Raw genomic sequence first — 16,037 nt, 5'->3', positions numbered from 1 at the left:
CGTATGGAATTGACTGGATGGTTGTGATTTGCTATTGGTCGATCTCAAGTGAGTGACATTGTAAACTGGTTCATGTTGCCTTCAACTAGCAACAAACAGGAAAAAATGTCCCATTAAGATTGCAATGTCACAACAAACGCTGAATAGCTGATCAGAACATGAAGCACTTTATTTCAATAGTCCACTTTAGACATTTAAGTAACTTTTCAACAACATGTCATTCAACTCTCATTTATTTGCAAACTAACTCTGTTAGGTTAGGGTTAGTGTTATTAGACAAAGGTTAGTTCTAGTCAGAAGAATGTCTGTTTGGTAAACATACCGATGACAAGCAGGACTCCTTTTTGAGACTTTCTGGGGGAAAAAGTCACCTGTCAATTCATATCACATTTCAGTGTTGACCAGAGGAGACCGCTGAGGGAGTTTGGGAATCTTACGTCAGAGGAGATGTACTTTGCCTACAGCCTTTCTCACCATCTCATGTCCGTACCTTCTCATTCATAAAATTTCCCTCAGGACTACACTCCTACATCCTGCCCGGCTCCGAGATGGAGGACGGGGAAACTATGGGGAAGTATGGGGGAAGCAAGTATGTCGTATATGTTTCAATAAGGTTACAGATGACAGCCACAAAGCTTGACAAATCAAACAAGTTCAAACCAAACTAGCCAACCTCCCTCCCCTACCTTAGGCCCCGTTTACACGAAGGGAAAACGCAGATATTTCCCTGCGGTTTGGCCTCTCATTTACACGAAAACCCCGTTTTTATCACGGAAAACGATTATTTCTAAAAACTCCGGCCAAAGTGGAGATTTCTGAAAACGCCGGTTATGTGTTGTCGTGTCAACTGGGAGAAACGGGGTTTTAGGTTCTCTCTTGTCGATTCTGAGGATTTTGATTGGCTTGCATGGCTTTATCCTTCTCCCTACACTGCCCCCCATAGGTTTGGCATAGTTATGATGGCGCTCGCGGCGTATTTATGCGGGTGTGTGCATGATGTTATTATTGAAAACGGAGGAGGGGGAAATATTCGTTTCTCTAAATACCCGGCTGTGTGTAAACGTGGCCTTAATGTGCTACTTTACTTCAGGAGTTCTGAATTTATTCTTTAATGCACATACAGTCACATTCATTTGTGTGTCCATTTTTTGAACGTATTATTTATTATAACATTTATTTTAATGAAGCCTATTTTTATATGGCAATGATTTTTTATGAAAAAATTATAAATGTTAGTATTGACTGCAGTTTTAGATGAATAGGCAAACCAACGGGTTACTTCTACATAAGGAATAATGTACAGTCAGATGTTCTTGTTAAACAAACTCTTGACAGGAATATTGATTTGATCTGAAATTACTCTTTACTTTATTCTTTTTAAGAATTCATTACTTTTAAATGAACAGAAACTAAAGCAGTCTCACTGCAAAGCACACACAGTCTCTTCCCACTTGAGGAAGTTTAGGTGTAGCGTTCAGAGCTGGTGTAGTTCTCTGGGATTGACAGCTAAAGAGCACATAATGTGCATCAGCGTTTATGTGTTCTTGCAGAATACATAGACAATTACATACTGTTCTAGAAGATGGTAAAAATCAATGTTATTATGGAACACATCAAACCCTCTAATGTCAGGAAAAGAACAATTCACAGCAGTGAGAAACTCTATGGGGGGATTCACCGTACCGCTCTATAAAACCACACGCCAAGAACTATAGTAGCAATTACTCTGATAATAGAATTACAGATGGTCAACTTTAAATGGTCATGAATCCTAACCATTTGTATTATTTGCTGACTGTTACTAGAGCTTAAGTGGTGAAGACTTTTTAAATCAAAATTGTACTTTTTTGGACATTATTCATTTGCCCATGCCAGTCCAAACCCATTTGCTGTTGTTGTTGTCTGGGTTTTTTGGTGGAAAACTTTGTTACACAGCTCTGCCCAACACAATAAAAGCCTGTTCGCTCAAAGCGTGATAATTACAATGAGAACTATGAACATAAACTTGAAAATCGTAACTCTGAGAAAAGTGGATGTTGAAGATATCGCACACCTCCAACAAGGACAGATTCTGTCCCTCATCCAGATTCCAAAACAACGTCTAGACACAGTTAAAAAGGCATTAGTTCAAATATGTATTCACTTAAATTCTTTAATTTTGGATGAGAACATGGGCTAGACATTTTTTTGTGTCTTTGGGGGATTCACTCAAATGTCCTCACTTAAAGTATGACTTGCAATATAGTACAACAGTCATATAGAGCACTTTTATAAAACTTTTGATGACACTTTATTTTGATGTTCCCCTTTAGATATTCTGTTGACTATAAGTAACATTGGTCTTACATGTTAACTAACTCTCATTAGAGTATGTCTGTCTGCTTCATATCTGCTAATACTTTATTTTCATTGTTCACCAACAGACATTCTACTGACTATAAGTAACTTTGCATGTACATGTCGACTTATTCGACAAACCCGAACCCTAACAGTCTACTAATACTCAATTAATACTCTAACGAGACTTAGTTGACATGCAGGTGAAACGTTACAACAGAATGTCTAAAGTGGACCGTCAAAATAAAGTGTAACCAAAGTTTTATGAAATTAAATGATTTATTGAATATTAATATGAAATTTAAAAAACATTTCCTATCGCTTTCCTTCCGATATTTTAATGAGCATTAACAGGAACAGATTCAAATGATATTCCTAATTAGTACAGGTATGTTTTGTTTTACTACTTAAACATCCTTGAAAGCAAAATATATTTATCAATGTTCTCGGATATTAAGACCTGTTTTTAGAGAATATATGAATTAAGTTTGCTTCTGAAGTAAATTTATTTAAGGATGTTTACATATTTCTTACTGGAAAACGGAAATACTGATCAAAAATGTTGTTGTTTTTCACTGTGGGAGGAAGTCACATAAAGAGTCCTTTGCAAAATCGGGCTGATTTATGCTTTAACTCTTCCAAAGAAGCAGAAATACTCTCTTAACGTTCCCACATCATCAAATGTTCACCTTAGCTGGTCAGATTCCAGAGAACCGCAAACTCAGCTAACAAGAAGCTTCTGCCAAGGGCCTTTGGTTTAAATAAAGGGGTTTATTTTGGGAAGTGCCTCACAATACACTGTCCTGCACAATCGCTAATGAGGCAGCTTCTCGCAATCAGCGGCACAAAAACATCCTCTGAGCCCTTTTCGTTCTCGCTCTCTGGTGGCTTAAAAAAAAGCCGGACGATGTTTCTTAACGTGCATTCCTGTAGTTTCGCCCACACAGGCATCCCTGTGAATGCCTGGTCATTAGCAATTTGCCTATTATGTAATCTGATAACCCTCATTGCTGTCCGATTGCTTAGTAAAAAGCCGTTTTGGTCTCATTCAGCTGTGGATACATGCACCCCTGACATCCATTACACACTTGCTTACAGTCGACGGCAGCTAATGGCCAATTTCGCGCCTGTATGTTGTCCAGGGCTCCATTTTGGGTTCTTTAGTGCCTCACATTTGATGTGAAGAACCACATTGGGGTTTAGAGGGAATAAATAGCGAGGTACCGACTGCTGTGCTCAAAAACGAACAGCTTATCTACTGCGAAATGTTTGATAACATCACAAAGTCACCAAAGGCGGGAAACGCTCCACATGTGCAGCTGCTGGTGAGAAAAAAAACCCATCTGAAAACATGGACAGACAGTGATGTTATGTAAATAGCTGTGCAAGATTAGAGGCCTCGAGTATGCGTTGTGGTGTTACAGCAAATTTATGGGTCAGGGACGAGGAATGCGGAATGGAAAAAGGTGTTTGTTGTGGTTTCTGCCCCTTCTTTTCGGAGAAATTCTTGACAATCATCCTTGATTTGGTTCGGATGGAGACAACAAACATGCTAACAATGAACTGGTAAACAACGGTTCGAGGCCATCAAAGGACCCGCCTGATTATCCCGGTATCACTCCAGAGACAGTTGACGAGGAATGCATTTGTTTTGTGGTTGTGGAAGCTTGCAGAATTGGCTGGAGAGCTTTTCATTCAAAAACGTTTTTGGCGCACGTGAAAAAGATAAGATTGGGTGGGCGGTGAGGATGGAACTTTAAGGACTCTTTGTATGCATAGACAAAAGGATTAACCAACTAGCCATGACAAAACCATTAGCGGTCCTTTCCTGCCAATTTTTGCTTTTTAGTCACTGAAGGGAAAAGCATAGATCATTAGCATGGGTCGTTCACGTACTTGTGTGTTTACAGAGCTGCAAACCGCAACTAAATTTACTGTTAGTAAAACCACCTGTCTGGAGTGAGTCCATCAGGATATGACATTTGAAGCACCACGAAAACAGCGGGAATCGAGTTGTTGAGAGAAAAATGACTGTACATTGTCTTGGCGACAGCCAACATCTGCATTTAACCTTTCTAAAATGTTGTCTTTCCGTTCAACATTGTTTTCTAGGGGCAAAAAGCTCACCAGACCGCAGACCTGTCCATTGTGGGGATCAATGATGGCTTCTTTTAAATATGTGGACGATCAAACGAAAAGACAAGTTTAGAAAGCGTCTCTCTGGGACTCTCACACCGAAGAATGAAAGAGCATGGGGTGATTTTTAAGTCACTGGAGAAACCTTTACTTCATTGAACGGACAAAGACAAGTCAAAACAAAACATCAAAATAAATGTTCGATACAAGAGAGTCACAAAGGGAAGTAGACCTCTTCAAAGTCCAAGGGTCTGGGTGATGAGAGTGTCTAGGGATGACTGATAGGTGATTGTTGTCCCACAATAGTATAGAAAAGCAATTGAAAGTTCAAGTGTAAAGAGGTAAAGGGAAGAGTTCACCCCAAAAATGATGCCTTTACTTACATCAACCTTATGTTGTTCTAAACCTGTTTGGTTCAGAAGACTTGGAATACACAAAAAAGGTTCAATGGCGTTCTAAATAGAATTCTAGGGCTCTTGACTCAATTTTAAAGAACGCTTTATGCCAAAAAGGTTCTATGTCAGGGGAAATGTCTTTGCATTGTAAAATACTTTTATGTTTCACAGGTTATTACATTTTTTTCTAGTGATACAGTATGTTAATGAGCTGTTTTATTCATGAAATGTAATTCAAATTAAATATCTAAATTTATTACAACTAAATCCATAAAATGATCCCATGACTGATAACTCTATAAGATTCTATATAGAACCTTTTCTTCTAGTTGTTGAATCTTCTAAAGATTTTCCTTTTGTGTTGCAGTAAAGAAGTTGCATACATGTTTTGAATAATAAACATTTTTGCACAAACTATTCCAGAAACTGGATGCGTTCCCGATATGCAAGAATGCCCCATCTCAGTTCCACCTCGGAAATAGGTGCTTAAAAGTGATCTGAATGAAGGACTGCAGGGAATGTTTTGCACTTCAGCAAATTCTATACAAACCTGGCACTGCTATCCTTCCCGATGTTGGGTGGTCCATTTCCAGAATAAGGCCATTGTGAGCAACCTGGGAATGGAGACAAAAGAACGTGAGCCAGAGACAATTACTCATGCCATGTTTTTACACTCCTTTTCTTGAAGCTATTAACTTACTGTCTTCTCAAAGACCACACAAATGTGCCATCTTACCTTTGACTTTCCTTTTTAACATCGAGACATCTTTGAGTTTACCCAACAAAAACAAGGTTGAACTGACAGACACGATGACTCAAGATTTACGAACCTTGAAAACAGAAATATGAAGCAGTGTAACTGCTTTCAACATTGATAATAATACAAAAAGTTTCCTGAGCAGCAAATCAGTATATTAGAATGATTACTTTTGATGGATCATGTGACACTGAAGACTGGAGTAATGATGCTGAAAATTCAGCTTTGAAATATATTTCAATAGAACATGGCTATAGGGATAGTTCACCCAAACATGAAAATTCTCTCATCATTCACTCACCCTCATGCCATTCCCAAAGTATAGGACTTTTCTTCAGATGAACACAAATTAGGATTTTTAGGAAAATAATCTCTGAGTCCATATAATGCCTTTGGAATGGCTGCCGCTCGTTTGACGCTTGAAAAATCACACACAACGACAACGATTATGACAACGGTTACAATCCACATGACCCCAGTGGATGAATCAATGTCTAGTTCATACGAGCAATCATGAGGTAATGTGGCACGTACATTGTGAAGTTCGAGTGAGAAGCAACGTGGAAGCACAGAGGACTGCCATTTCTCACATGAACTTCACAACGCACTCCCGCCACAACGTCACAGACAGAAAGCATTGATTTAGAAGACATCATTAATTCATTGGACTCACAGAGATGGATTATTTTCCTAAAAAAAATAGTCGTTTGTGTTTTTCTGAAGAAAGAAAGTCATAAACGGTGCATGATGGTGAGTAAATGATGAGAGAATTTGTATTTTTGGGTGAACTATCCCTTTGAGTTGTAAAACTATTTCAATAATATTTCAAATAGATGCAGCCTTAGTAAGCATAAGCATTTTTGAACAGTAGTGTATGTCATTATTTACTCATTCTCATCGATCCAAGCAGATTTTTTTTTTTCCTGAGAAATGCAAACGGCGATTTTTTGAAGAATATTATTTTCCATATAATGAATATAAAGGGGACTGGTGCTGTACTAAGGACAAAAAAAACACCATAAAAGTGGCACAAAACTGTTATTATTCACCCTTATTTCTAGAACAGCGCTTTATACAAAATGGATTGTTTCAAAGCAGACATGCAACTCACACAATACACCATACAAAAATACAATTAATGCCATTATTCTCTCAAAACATCAACCACAAAACCCATCAAAAGTCATTGTCCCGTGACCAAACCTCATCAATTGAAACTACCGTAATGCTTCAGAAAACTTTTAAATAGTGTACACAAGTCATATGGATAATGTTGTGCATGCTTCTTTTTTTTTGTCAGTTTGCAGATCTGTCCCATTTCATTTTCATTATGAGACGAACAGTGGCCAGGGTATTCTCAAATTTCAGTCTTGGGCTCCACGGATAAACAAAATCATACAGGTTTGGAATGACACGAGGGCGAGTACATGATGACAGTCGTTTCATTTTTTGGTAAACTATTCTTTTAATCTACTGAATTGTGTGTGGTTGAAGATGAAAGGAAATGTATATGAAAACAGATGATGTGCCTGAGTTGGCATCTTTCTTTGTTGTTCGGTTCCGCTCATGAGACTCCGAATGCCACTCAAAGTCTGGCATGTGTCCCAACAGAATCCCAGGCTCTATGTAGTCTGTCAAAGCGCATTAGCGTCATTAGTGCTATATGTTCTCATGTCACTGAGCTGAAGCCAGACAGTTATGTAAGATGATGTCCAGACCACCAGACGTGGATGACACCCTTGTGCTCTTCCTCCCTCACTCTTTTCTTTTCTCCTCCACAATGTTTTCCCTCAATGCTCTGCGTACTTATCTGACCCTTCTGGGGAAAGTTCCAGAAAGTGAGAGATAGAAGCTCTGCATCATGTCATGCTTTATTTAGAGGCAGTGTGTGTGTGTGTGTGGCAATGATGCGTTCATGGGTAATGGGAATGTTGAGGATGTAGCTTCTGATTGGAGAGCCTTCTCCTTCTCTCTCATATTTTTCCTCCAACCTTCCTGTACACTAAATTATTTTTTGATGTCAGTTATGATTTTTGCTTGTCAAGATTGTAACGACACCAATGAGATTGGGTAAAGCGCATGACAGACTGTGGGACATGTTTGCATTGATTTCAGTTTTGCGCACTGATGCGCTGAAATGGTGTTCTGTAAACAAAAGCAAGTCCTTGTGCTATTATTAGTAAATGATTTTCCTGGCAAAGATTTTTTTCTAACTAACTTTTGTGGCAGCCACTATTGAGCACTTTTAGCCCTTTTAAAACACACTTTCATGCATTTATTTTTCTTTGATCACTATCAATGTCTAACACTTGATATACAGTTTTGTTCATGAATTCTCAGTAGAATTCTGTCATTTTTTGTCATTTTCCCCCAAAATCAAGTAAAAATCCCACTACATTGTCCATTTCCACCATGTCAAATCTGTGTTTAATTGATACTGTGGCAGATTTCTTTTTGTCTTATATGGTGAGTAATGTATAATTAATGAGAGTAATGAGTATTTATAATGTATCCTAAATAAATTTGTTTGCATAATTTGTCAAAAAAAAAAAAAATGTTATGTGCAAACTTGTTCGGCGTAGTGGAAATGACATTCCACATTTTTCCACAACATTTTTGATTTTGATAAACATTTTCACATAATCAAAACAAAATGGCATTTCACGATTTGTTTAGAATATAACACTAGTTTTTAAAATGTAACGGTGCGTATTACTGCAATACTGGGACATGGGTAAAGTAATGAAATCTAAACATAAAAGGCATTTGAAAAATTATTGATGGTAAAAAAGGAAGTTTCAATGTGATCTTCATATAACAAAAAGGAATTGCTAAATGTGAAGAAACACCCGATTATGTAATCAACTGTGATTTTTTTTTTCTTCCAACAAATCTCTTTCTTTAGCTGTTGTCACCCGATAAATATTGTGATATCCAGACATTTGACTGACGGTCTATAACCGCTTCAATTGCCCAAAGGCCGTCTAGGAACAGGCCACCTGACTGACATGTAAAGTGACCAAAGATAGTTATCTCTACTGGAAAGTCAGCATATAAGATTTAGACTTTTTTTGGCTGTGTCAAACTGCAGGAATGTGGCCAAAACATTCTGAGAGATGTCTGTCAAATGACAAGAGTAATTTCAAAGTCAGTTGACCTGCCGTCGATGAGCATGCCGCACTGAAACAATCCAAGGCTTCCAATTTTGCTTTTGAAAACAAATCTCAATGATCTACAAATTTAGTCTCAGATGGCAAAAATCACTAAAAACGTCCAACATGTGTGCATAATGCTTTAGTCAGCCTGATCATATTCATCATAAAAAAGGGTTCTGAGAAAGGGTTTGCTCATTTTTCGTATAACGCCGTAATATGGGAACAGTTAAAATCAAGCTGAATCATTGGGCTCTTGGCTCTGAGCGTCCGGCCACCCGCCATACATTCATCTACCTCAGTCAGTGTGTGCATCAGCCAACATATCCGCCGTTTGCCTTTGAAATGCAAATAGGTGAAGTGAGGAAAGAGAAGTGGAGTAGCCACACGGCAGCAGAGCTATTTTGTGGGGCGCTTGGATGATGCGCAGAATGGACACAGACGGCTCTGTTACACAACTGGAAGGAGAGATAATGAGGGGAAGCATAGAGTCAAAAAAGAAGAGAACAAGATGATGATGTGTTTTCCAGGGGAAACTTAGTAATGGATCTGGTGGAATGACTCCTTTCAGGAAAGAAGATTCTCCACAGTGCCAAACTGATGAAGGTGACCATATATATACAGTGCTTGAGTGCATGAAGCTCTCGAAACTCTCTATTATTAGGACATGTATGTACCGTAATTCCTCAAATAAAAACCGGTATTCAAATAAACGGCGGGCCTCTGATAGTGGCCGGGTGCGTGATCAACGCGGACAAATAAAGGCCGGTCTCAAATAAAGGCCGGGGGAAAATTAGTGTGGATAATCTCCTAAATGCCTTTCATTACAAGAGATGTGTGATCTGATGGCTATCTGATTGTGAAAAGACCAGGTATAAATGCCATCCGAAGCGCATTCGAGATGATTTAAATCCGATCACTCAAACCACTTCTTCAGGAGGAGATCTGAGACGAGATTCCAGACGAAACTGCACAAGTGTAAATCAAATGCATCTGATTGTTGAAACCACGTATCTAAATTTTACTCCTCCCAAGCACGCTAAGAAATAAATGTGTGAGAGCGTGTTATAGGCTATGTAATGTTATAGCAAGTTGTGACAACGCTACTGCAACACGCATCACGGCAGCTGAGCATCTATTCATAAAGCAAACATGCAAACTATTGCAAATTAAAGTGAAAGTAAGTCGCAGACAATACTCCTCATCATTAAAAGTAAAGAAACGAAATGATCTTACCAGGGCTGTTGCCGCGCTCTCTTATTGCGGTCTTTTGATTTTGAAATTAGCTGATCTATCAAATGCAGCAGCTCATATCAGTTGCTTTCGGTTGCGTGAACTCCATTAAATATGCACATAGCGCGATTTATATCCGTTTTGCGAAAATGCATTTGTGAGCAGATTTAAGTAGAATTGTTTTGATAAATCAGATAGCTTTCCGATCGGAGAAAACGCATGAAGTGGCCAGGTGTAAACATCCCCTAATGTGCATTCAAGTTCATCGTAACGTACAGCCAATAGATGGTAGTAATAGATGTAACACAGATATCATTTAGTGCTGCTAGTAAGTATAACGGTCTTTTCAACAACTTTATTGAAAACGAAAATGTCTTGAGGAGCATTTGGAACCCAGACGGAAATTTGATTTTGATTTTTTTTTTTAATAAAGGCCTGCCTCTAATAAAAGCCTGCTTCAAATAAAAGCCGGTTACCTTCTGCAGTTTAGGTAAATAAAGGCCCCGGCTTTTATTTGAGGAATTACGGTATATATATGTATGTATGTATACTGTGCGCATCCGGACATAATAAAAAATCATCTGGTCCTTGGCAGGTCTTAAAATTAGGTAAATATAACCTCAGATGAACAACAACACATGACATATTACACTGTGTCATTGTTTATTTAACAAAAACTAGGCCAACATAGAGAAGCCATCATGTGTGACAAACTAAGTACACACTTACTGCTTTCCTAGGAATGAAGAGGGTTAGTATCAGTCAGGCTCTGCTGATCAAACGCCTTTGATTAATTGAACATCAGCAAGCGTGACCAACTCTATAAAAGCAGTTTCAGGTGTGTGTTAACACAATACCAAGGAGGAAAGACATCAGCAATGATCTTAGAGAAGCAATTGTTCCTGCCCATCAATCTGGGAAGGGTTACAAGGTCATTTCCAAGCAAATTGAAGTCCATCATCATACAGTGAGGAAGATTATTCACAAGTGGAAAATGCTCAAGGCAGTTTCCGGACGTCCCAGCAAATTCACCCCGAGGTGAGAGTGTGTAACGCCAGAGACAATTTATATAGAGACATGCCACTTCCTCAATCCTCAATACAACTATTTAGGGAAAACCCGTAACGCCAAAGATGGTGGTTGTATGCACATGCCCCGCCCCTCCCCTGGAAAGCCAATCGTCTGCTTTTAACAGTCAAGCCGGGAAACATGTAAGCCTATCGTCTGGTTCCACTGACGCATGCGCACAGTTGAGGTTTGCGACAGCGGAGACGAGAACCCTTGCGCATGCGTAGTAAACGTATAACCTGTGGGGAAAAAGGCCTTTTAAACCTTATTTTGGGGCAAAGTCATCAAACTTTTTCAGTGATTTTTATCATATTTTACTGCTGTTTCTATACAAGCAGTTTTTATGTCCCGATGACCAGTGAAAGTGCAGTTCTGACTCTCTGCCCATTCATTTAGATAGGAGCCTGGTCTTGTTAGTCCGAAATAGCTGCCCGGAGGCGTTGCCAATATGGTGGCCGAGTGGCATGACTTGCCTAAAAGGACTTTGGGAACGCTCAGAGAAACTGCAAGAAACCCAAGAGCTGCATCTCAGACTCCACAGGCCTCAGATAGCATGTTAAATGTTAAAGTTCATGACAGTACAATTAGAGAAAGACGGGACAGGTGTGGCATGTTTGGAAGGGTTGCCAGGAGAAAGCTTCTTCTCTCTGAAAAGAACATGGCAGCACGGCTTCGGTTTGAACAGTTGCGTCTGACACAAGACTTCTGGAACAACGTCCTTTGAACAGACGAGACCAAAGTGGAGATGTTTGGCCATAATGCACAGAAAACTGAACACAGCATATCAGCACAAACGCCTCCTACCAGCCGTCCAGCACTGTGGTGGAGGCCTGAGGAGTCGGGCTTGATTCGCAGTCACAGGACCCGGGCACCTTCAGTCATAGAGTCGACCACGAACTCTGAAGTCAAATGTGAAGCCGTTCTGTCCGACAGCTGAAGCTTGGCTGAAAATGGGTCCTGCAACAGGACAATAATCACCAAGAACATCAGCAAATTTACACCAGAATGCCTGAAAGAGAAAAGTCCAGACCTCAATCTGACTGAAATATTGCGACGGGACCTTAAGAGAGCTGTGCAGAAACAGATGCTCACAAACCTCAATGAACTGAAGCAAAGTTGTAAAGAAGAGCGGGCCAACATTTTTGTTAAATAAACAATGACCCAGTGTAATGTGTCATGTGTTGTTGTTCATCTCAGGTTGTATTTACCTCATTTTAAGACCTGCCAAGGACCAGATGATATTTATTATGCCCTGATATGTAAAACCATCAAATTCAAAAGGGTGTCCTTTCTTTTTCACATGACTACTGTGTATAGACTGGCTCGATTAAGTCTGGCCATTCTCCTCTGACCTCTGGCATCAAAAAGACATTTTCGCCCACAGAATTGCCGCTCACTGTATATTTTCTCTTTTTTCGGACCATTCTCTCCATCTCTCTCTCTCTCCCTCACTCTCTCTTTCTATATATTAGTACTATCAATTAAGCATTTTGGTAACACTTTACCATAAGGTTAATGAAAACCTTAGTTAGCATGAATTTTCTATTATCACTGTAAAGCCGCTTTGAAACAATCTACATTGTTAAAAGTGCTATATAAATGAAGAAGAACTAAGAAGGAACAATACTTCTTCAGCATTTATTAATCTTGGTTAATATCAATGATAACATTTACTAATACATTATTAAAATCAAAGGTTGTATTTGATAACATTAGTTAATGCACTGTGAACTAACATGAACAAACAATGAACAGCTTTATTTTTATGAACTAATATTTACAAAGATTAATAAATACTGTAAAAAAAATATTGCTCATTGTTAGTTCATGTTAGTTAACACATTAACTAATGTTAATGAGCCTTATTGCAAAGTGTTTTTCTAATTAATCGTGATTAATTTCAACTAACATTACAATCGAATCTCCAAATAAAGTAGAAACAACAAAGACAGTATATTTTAAATATTATTTATGGCATCTTTTTCTAAGCGCTATCAATGAAGGCCATTGCAGCATAGTTGACTAATGTTTCCAAAACGACTATTTCCAAAGAGTTTAACTAGTTTAGCTAATTTACATTGAGTAACTTATAGTTTAACAAGCTACAGTTTTTAAGTAGCCTCCAACTAAACTGACTTTATGTAAGATTACAATGTGCAAACAAGGTAATAGTCATATAATATTTACCGAATTAGTGAACACAAAATTAATAGTAAATCTCAAAAGCTGGCATAAAAATGAAACTAGTTGTATTCCCAGTAAGCAAATCCAAAACGTGGAATAATTCAGGAACACAATCACACATGCTCAGACATTACAAGCTGAAATTATTTCAAGAACAGACGTGATTCTGTCACGGTTTTAAAAGATGAATGGTTGGAAAGTTTCCTTCAGATGAGCTAATGTGCCTTCTTTCAGTCTGTGAGAGAGAACACGATTGCTTGCCACATCCTCCCTTTGCAGATTTGGAGGCTGGTTGGGTAACTTATGGCTTCTTCTTTATGAATTATTCGGTCAGTGTGACTTTCCCTAAGTATATGACGACCTGAGTGACGTCAGAAGCCCCGTGGATTGACATGTCAGCAGGAATAGAGAGAGATGTGAGAGCTTCATGCGCTCAAGCCCTCCAGAGTCATTAGAGCTCACGGACAAATGAAGGAAGGATCGGATCGGATCAGATCAGAGGTGATGATGGCTGATGGATAAGAACAGAGATGGAAATGGAAATAAAGCACTCAAAATGCGCAAGAAAGGTTCCCTGCGAGCAAGATACGTCACTTTTTTTTCCAGCAAAAACAGAATCAACTAAAACATACACTTAACATTAGTGGTCTTTTTAAGGTGTTATGGTGGGTGTCCATGCCATTGCTACAGAGGTGTCTTACCCATCTAATCCCACACGTGCCCCCTCAGATTTATGAGCCAAATGGATTTTGAATACGACTTCCAAAAGACAAAAATATTTATTTTTACATTTGATAACTAAGCGCCACAATTATTGTAGGCACAACATTATTAGTGCCCCAAAGTCATCATTCAATTTCGCCATTTTGATGCCAAAATATGTAGTTTATGTGATTCATGCAGGAGTTTTTGCATATGGGTGGTTGGCGGAATCCATCTACAATTTTACAAAACATTAATTTGTCAACACAACACAACCTAAAGGCCTGTTCACACCGGGACGAATTTCGCGCGCGTTATTCGCCGATGTTTAACGCCTCGTGACTAAACAAAGGGCGCCTATGTGAGTGTGCACACCGACGCGAAAAACGCCACGCGTAAAAGCGTAATTTTTAAAAAAACGCCTCGGGTTCGCTTTTTTTGTTTGACGCGCCGCGTCAAAAACTATCCGACCAATGAGATTGGCGGTTTTGCTCACGTGTCTGGAGCTTCTGAAGTTACAGTAAAACACAACTTGGGGGCGCTCAAACACAAAACGGTCTTGCCGAGCACACATACGTAACGGCGAAGAAGATGCGCCAAGTAGCATCTAAGTTACACACCATAGATATCCATAATAAAGGCTAGATGTCTCGTCCGCGCTGCTGGCCAATGGCCTTTATTATGGATATCTAACGTTATGGTCTACACTGCCGGGAAGAAATAAGACGAGGAAGATGAATGTAGAGCTGCTGGTCTCGTTGGTGTCGGAACATAAAGAACTATATGACAAACGCGACAGCGACTACAACATAGGACTATTTCTGTTTTACATTAAGCGCCATCTAATGTCAGGGAATGAATTTGCATGTTCACTCGGCTCAACGTCAGCGAAAATCGCTTGGGTGTGAACACAAAAAACGCGTTGAAAAACGCTGATGAATAACGCGCGTCGATATTCGTCCCGGTGTGTACGAGCCTTAAGAGTGTACGCTGAAAAACGCTGCCTCCGCAGAAAGCATACGGAGTTAGGAAGGCAAATAGGCAAGTTAGCTTCACTTCCTGTCTCCCGAAATATGTATAATTTGTTGCCTTTGATATCCCACAATCCTGTGCTTCCATTCTGTGACAGGTAAGCTAAAAAATAAAGATGGAGCCTGAAAGTTGCGTTAGGCAGAGTTGGCTCTGTTTCAAACAAACAGTCGGATAACAGAGTGCTGTAAAAGCTCCGGCAAGCTTAAATCAAATTAGCGATCTCGTAACATTGTGTTCAATTGACATCTGGGTAAATTCGGACAGTCTTTCTTACAGCATGGTGGACCGTATAGGATTTCATCAGCCGCAGGCATCAGATATAAATAAAGAAAATGAAATGGTGGGAAAAAAATGTAATGATTCCTTCGAAACATGGACTCATTCGGTTGCTCAGACGCGCAATGGCTCTACTGTGGATTTGTTGCGAAATAGAGCAATAACAGACAAGGTTAGGTCTAGTCTAAAATGAAACTTGTTTATTGACCTATTGTAAAAAATCAATAGGCTATCACATTTGCACTCGTGCTGATATTCACTTTAGATCCTGTTATAAATATTAAAAACAAGAACTCATACAGGGACTTCTTTGCCCCATATATGTTGCATTTTTTTCCCCTGCCCCCCGTTAATTTCTGTGATGGTGGGTTTTATTAGAGATAATAATTTTAATGTAGGGTTTGTTTTTTACAATGACACAAATCAAAGTCAAAAAGTCAAATTTGCTGTTTTCCATAGGCAACATGAAGGGCGATCAGTGGCAGTCGATGTTTTGCTTGGGTTCATTATAAGATTCTTTCAGGATTTGATCCCAGTCCCCTCTAAACAAAAAATTATACCACTATCATGTATCACAGTCAATGCCAGAACGTCAATGGTGCCCTCTCACCTGCCTTGCTAGGGGTTTGCTTGGGTGTTCTGGATGGTTACTAATCCTTAAGTCTATATTCTGGTTTTGTGTGAGGAGTTTGAAGCTGGTGTACACTAACAATTTTTCCTTTGTTATTCCAAAAACAGATTTTAAAGACCGCCTTTGTAGAAGAA

The 16,037-nt window shown here is 39.2% G+C and overlaps 1 protein-coding gene across 1 annotated transcript in view; it reads right to left on the bottom strand.

Moving 5' to 3' along the window:
- Positions 1-16,037, bottom strand: part of sugct (succinyl-CoA:glutarate-CoA transferase) — a 165,935-nt gene that overhangs the window by 22,076 nt on the left and 127,822 nt on the right. Inside the window, exon 13 of the mRNA XM_056269613.1 lies at positions 5,419-5,482. Coding sequence (XP_056125588.1) covers positions 5,419-5,482 — 64 coding nt within the window. The remainder of the gene's footprint in view (positions 1-5,418; positions 5,483-16,037) is intronic.

Source organism: Rhinichthys klamathensis, unplaced genomic scaffold (assembly GCF_029890125.1).
Source record: "Rhinichthys klamathensis goyatoka isolate OS25496 unplaced genomic scaffold, OSU_Roscu_1.1 h1tg000285l_1, whole genome shotgun sequence".
Taxonomy (NCBI): Eukaryota; Metazoa; Chordata; class Actinopteri; order Cypriniformes; family Leuciscidae; genus Rhinichthys; species Rhinichthys klamathensis.
Note: the sequence above shows the minus strand (reverse complement) of the source record. Positions and strands in the feature narration are given on the sequence as shown.